Source organism: Cibotium barometz, chromosome 12 (genome assembly GCF_041138505.1).
Source record: "Cibotium barometz isolate CiBa-2024 chromosome 12, ASM4113850v1, whole genome shotgun sequence".
Lineage (NCBI taxonomy): Eukaryota > Viridiplantae > Streptophyta > Polypodiopsida > Cyatheales > Cibotiaceae > Cibotium > Cibotium barometz.
In genome coordinates, this window is record NC_141057.1 from 2,667,976 (window position 1) to 2,673,206 (window position 5,231).

The window sequence follows — 5,231 nt, forward strand, 5'->3', positions numbered from 1 at the left end:
TCCATGCCTATCATGGTGCACTGAACAAATGTGCAAACACTATAATGAGGAAGCATTACTAGCCTCCTAGTGTATCCCAATAACCCTGCATTACCTTCACACACATACTTAATGAAAGATGTAAGCCCACTAAATTGTGGAGGTGTTTGGGTAATTGGATCGGGTGGATAAATACACCCCTCAACCCAAAGATCGACATGTTTTTTCCTTGCATTTCTTTCTTGTTGCATTATCTCTGGTTGCTTTCTACTTGTTGCCGTTCATTTGTCTAGCGGTGCGTACTCGGCCTCCAATTGGAAGTGAATTTCTCTCTTCTTGTTCCAGCCTGCATCCTAAAATTAGCATTTGGACAAAACACAGTTATTAACCAAAAATTAGCTCTGAACAAAATACAACTATTAACAAAAAGGTAGCTTTTATACATTTGTACAACTCAAAAATATAACCAGAAATAACATTATTGAACACAACTTTAACCAGATATAGCTTCAATATAATATAAAACTAAATCATAAATTGTAATCAAAATAACACACTTATTTCACCCAAATAACACAAAAATAACATCATAAATGAGAAATAACATTATTGAACATAACATATAGACTTCAATATATCCTAAAACTAAATCAATACTATTAATCAACAATTATATTTCACACACTTGTTGCAGTCAAAAAAATCAATAAATAAACAATCCAAATAGCACAGAAATAATATAATTAAACTCAACTATTATCTTCTATTTTACACATGACTAAATCACGTTTAGAACAATAAGATGGTCAAAATTGAAAAGAAAACAAAATAACTCAAACAATATCTCCATTGCTCTCTTGTTCTTTGATTCTTTTGCAGAGATTGATGAACAAAAAGATGATTGAAGAGGAAGATGAATATGTGGTTTCCAACTAAATGGCACCAAATAATCAACCTACCCTTCAATTTCTCTGCTATAGAAGAGAAGAAACCCCATGATTGAGAATATCTAAACTCATTAATGTGGTTTAGGAGGGAAAGAAAGCTCTTGAGCATAGCTACTAAAGAAAACAAACATAGGTTTGAATTTTCTTTGTACAAAGGAGGGAGAGTGAAAAACCTAAAGCAATATCTCATCAAAGCAAACTAAAATCGCCCTAAACTAAAAACCCTACTTTTCTTATTTTAAAAAATCTAGAGAAGTCTCTAAATGAAGAAAAAATTCATAAACCCCTGTATACTTAATGAAAAATGATGAAAATTAATAGTCACACTCTTAGAGCATAGAGGTAGGCGTGGGTAAAAAGAAATTTGAAAATGTGACGTCTACATCAAGTTATTTCATTTTTTAACTTTTCCTATTTTGAAATACGTAAATGCAATCTATTTGGAAGGATTTCGAAGCTGAAAAGTCAAGTGGGCATTTAAGAGTGCCACATCTTAGATGCTTCACGTTTTTAGATCAAATAGAATATTATTATTTCAGATTTGAGAATTTCGAGGACAAGTGGTACTACAATAAAATAATAGGTGAATCTCTCTTAAAAACAATATAAAGAGATCTCCTTGATTCTACAAGAGCTAATATTATTGGACCCCCCCACATGCTCGCAAAGTTTGGTCACCATTGGACGATGTTTGGGTTATCAATTAGTACCCAATGTGGATTTTTCAAGTCTCTTAGTGCTCGAGAGGCCATGGAAAATCCCGCTCTGCCCCATGCCATCGTACCCACACACGCTCCGATGGTGACCAAATCCCCCCCCCCATATGCTCCCAAAGTTTGGTCACCATCGGAGCATGTGTGGGTATGATGGCATGGGGCAGAGCGGGATTTTCCATGGCCTGTCGAGTACTAAGAGACTTGAAAAATTCGCACTGGTGGGCAGACCCCCCCACATGCTCCCAAAGTTTGGTCACCATCAAAGCATGTGTGGGTACGATGGCATGGGGCAAAGCGGGATTTTCCATGGCCTCTCAAGCTCTAAAAGACTTGAAAAATCCACAACGGGTTCTAATTGATAACCTAAACATGCTCCAATGGTGACCAAACTTTGCGAGCATGTGGGTGGGGTCTCGCCCCACATGCACGCAAAGTTTCGCCACCATCGGAGCATGTTTGGGTACGATGGCATGGGGAAGAGCGGGATTTACCATGGCCCAAGGTTGCTGCCGTACGTACGTACGGATCCGTAGAATACGGTACAGCCGTATGGTACGGTACAGTACCGTACTGTACGGATCCGTACGGAATCATTTAAAAAAATAAAAAATGTGTGGCGTGTGGTGAGGTGCGTGTGTGACGAACATGCGATTGTAGATAAGCGTCCAAAATTTGGGCATTTTGTGTGTACTTGCAAAATCGTGTCCCCTGTGTGTACCTGCAAAACTTTGCAGAGCAAATTTCTTCGCTCTCTCTCCTGCCCAGACTTCATCATGCCGCGCAAGACTAACCCGAACTGGGCAATCCACACCAATGTCCTGAGGGTTGTTAATACCCCTTCTCAGCAAGGGTCAGGTACTCGGCTATGGGCATGCAAGTATTGCGGGGAGCAGTACACTAGCACCATAACTCGCATCATCAAGCACATGACAGGTATCGGTCGGGTGCACCAATCAATGTGGTCCATGTGATAAAATACCACAAGCTGTGAGGGACCAATTGATTGCGGAGAATTGTCCTGCAATGGGTGGTGCAAGCAGTGTTAGAGGTGGTGAAAGTACGCAAGATGCTCTCCATGATGCTTTTATTGGAGATGTTACATGTTCAGGTACACTAGATGAGGGTGAAAGTCTTTTGGCTTCAGCCCAATCCACCACAGGTAGGAAGAGGGCACGTATTGCCGATGATGAGGACCTTCTACCACAAGATGCGAGAGGTACAGGAGGGGAGGCATCAAAGCAATCCACTCTGCGTTCTTGTATCTCATCACAAGCTTGGGTAAAGGAGCGACAAAGGGTGGCAGAAATGGAGATTTGTCGTACTCTTATTGACTGTAATATATCCTTCAATGTGTTAAGGACAGACCAATGGAAAAGAATGGTGAAAGCAATTGCGCACGTAGGGCCTACTGAGATGTGGACAGGTCTTGAGTATACGAAGATGTGTACATCCATGTTGGATGAGCAGAAGGCCTTGATAGACAAGGCGCTCACTCCTATGAAAGCAAGTTGGCAGGAGTTTGGATGCACTATTATTTCAGATGGGTGGGCAAACATTCGCAAGAGGCACATAATCAATATCCTTGTGTCATCTTGCTTGGGCAACTATTTCTTGCGTGTCGTGGATGCAGGGAGAGCAGGAGACAGGATCACAGGGGAGTTCATTTATGGCCACATTCGATAGGCTATCCTTGAGGTTGGGGAGGACAATGTTGTGCAGGTGGTGACCGACAACGCCTCTAACTGCAAGGCAATGGGTCAAATGGTCGAGGCAGAGTTTCCACATATAGTGTGGACTCCATGTGCTGCCCATTGTCTTTATTTACTTATGGAAGACATCGGGAAGCTTGTTTGGGTGCAGCCCATTGTTGCAGATGCTGTAAAGATCACCACCTTCTTCCGCAAGAAGCATCAGGCTCTTGCCATCTTTCAGAGCTATAGCCCTTTGGATATGGTGAGACCCTCCAAGACCAGGTTTGCCTACATATTCTTGGTCTTGGATAGGCTCTACAAGATAAGAGATTCACTATCATCAACAGTTGTGGGTCCAAGGTGGCGAGACAGATGCATCATTCAGATGATGAGCGTACAAAAAATACTTGCAGAGGCGGATCCTGGATGATGATTTTTGGCAGCAAGTTCATAGCCTTTCAGTTGCACTTAAGCCCGTGTATGTTTTCTCCGGCTTACAGACATGGAGGGCTCAACTTTGGGGCTGGTCTTTCATTTGTTTATGCAAATGAAAGACCATGTTGCTCAGTGCTCCATGATGATTGCTCAACGGTAAGCAATAGTTCTAATTTCTTCCTCTTTCTTTGATTTTTATGACTTCTCGATTCTCGATTCTCATGACATGTCAGGACTGACATGTGTACACTTAGCACTATAACCTAAGACATGTATTTTCAATCTCTCATTTTCAGCCGAGGTGAGATCTTGGACATTGTAGACAAACGGTGGACATTCATGAGCTGTCCCATCCATGCGATGGCTGCCATGCTCCATCCTCTCTACAGGTTGCCAGAGCTATGGAATAATACTGCTTTGAGCATGAAGCAGTTAGAGTATGTTGGAAGGATGTTCTCAGAGGAGAAACTTCAGATCGATAGAGAGTTCACCACTTACATGTTCTCAGAGGATGTTCTCAGAGGAGGAGCAACTTCAGATCGATAGAGAGTTCACCACTTACATGAGTGGTATTGGTGCTTCATTTGCGAGACCTGTGTCATTGAGGAAGGAAGCCATGAAATTCCCTTTGACATGGTGGCACTCTTATGGAAGGGTTGGTCTTCCAAACCTTTCACGCTTTGCTCTTCGTGTTCTATCTCAGGTAACTTGTAATTAATCTCTAAAGTATAGTCTTCGGAAGTGAAGCTTGATGTTTTAGCATTAAAAGATTTACAAATTTGCTCGCATTGCACTCATTTTTGCACAGGATTGCTCAGCTGGAGCATGTGAGCGGAACTGGAGCTCATACTCTCTTATACACACCAAGATTCGGAATCGCCTTAGTACTTCTCAATTAGAGAAGTTGGTGTACTGCAGAGCTAACATGAGGCTTGTGCGAAGCTACCATGCTTTGGGGTCACCGAAGCAGGTATAAATTGGAATTTGGACTCAAGAAGAACTTAGAAGTAGAAAATATTTTTCTAGTTCAATGAATATCCAATATGCAATTTGTGGCATGTTTAAACAGGTTGATCCAACACTACTCAAATTGGTAGATGAACCCAGCCCGGAGCTTGTGGATCGGCAGATTAGAGATGAGCAAGATGAGATTTTGAGAGCTTTACATAGAGAGCTTGAGAGCGTGGATCGTTGTGTGACCTGCTCATGTGCATGATCTCTCAGCATTCCTCTACGCCAGGCAGCTCCAGATCCAGACTCTACAAGACGAGAGAGCATTCGCAGGGAAAGCTTCCAGTTCGTTGCACCCAGTAGAGGCGTGCAAATGAGACTGTCGTACTCATTCACACTCAGATTCCCGAGGCACATGACGAGGATGCACTGGAGCTTGTTGCTCTGCTGAGGGATGAAGAGGGCAATGGTATCAATGATGGAGGCATGCTCTCTTCAGAAGATTCATCATC

General features: G+C 42.2%; 1 protein-coding gene across 1 annotated transcript; it reads left to right on the plus strand.

Moving 5' to 3' along the window:
- The first annotated feature begins 3,469 nt into the window (after nt 1–3,469).
- Nucleotides 3,470–4,984, plus strand: LOC147632950 (uncharacterized). The gene is made up of 4 exons (XM_086806822.1): nt 3,470–3,595; nt 4,229–4,471; nt 4,577–4,738; nt 4,838–4,984. Exons 1-4 carry the CDS (start codon nt 3,470–3,472, stop codon nt 4,982–4,984), a joined length of 678 nt encoding a protein of 225 aa, XP_086662948.1.
- Nucleotides 4,985–5,231: the final 247 nt, after the last annotated feature.

What these genes read in the sequence shown, in the direction of transcription:
- LOC147632950 (XM_086806822.1), top strand. Translation starts at nt 3,470, where the DNA reads ATGGAAGACATCGGGAAGCTTGTTTGGGTGCAGCCCATTGTTGCAGAT. An exon ending in GCTATAGCCCTTTGGATATG is followed by an intron (nt 3,596 to 4,228) that starts GTGAGACCCTCC and finishes GGATGTTCTCAG; the next exon opens with AGGAGAAACTTCAGATCGAT. An exon ending in CTCTTCGTGTTCTATCTCAG is followed by an intron (nt 4,472 to 4,576) that starts GTAACTTGTAAT and finishes ATTTTTGCACAG; the next exon opens with GATTGCTCAGCTGGAGCATG.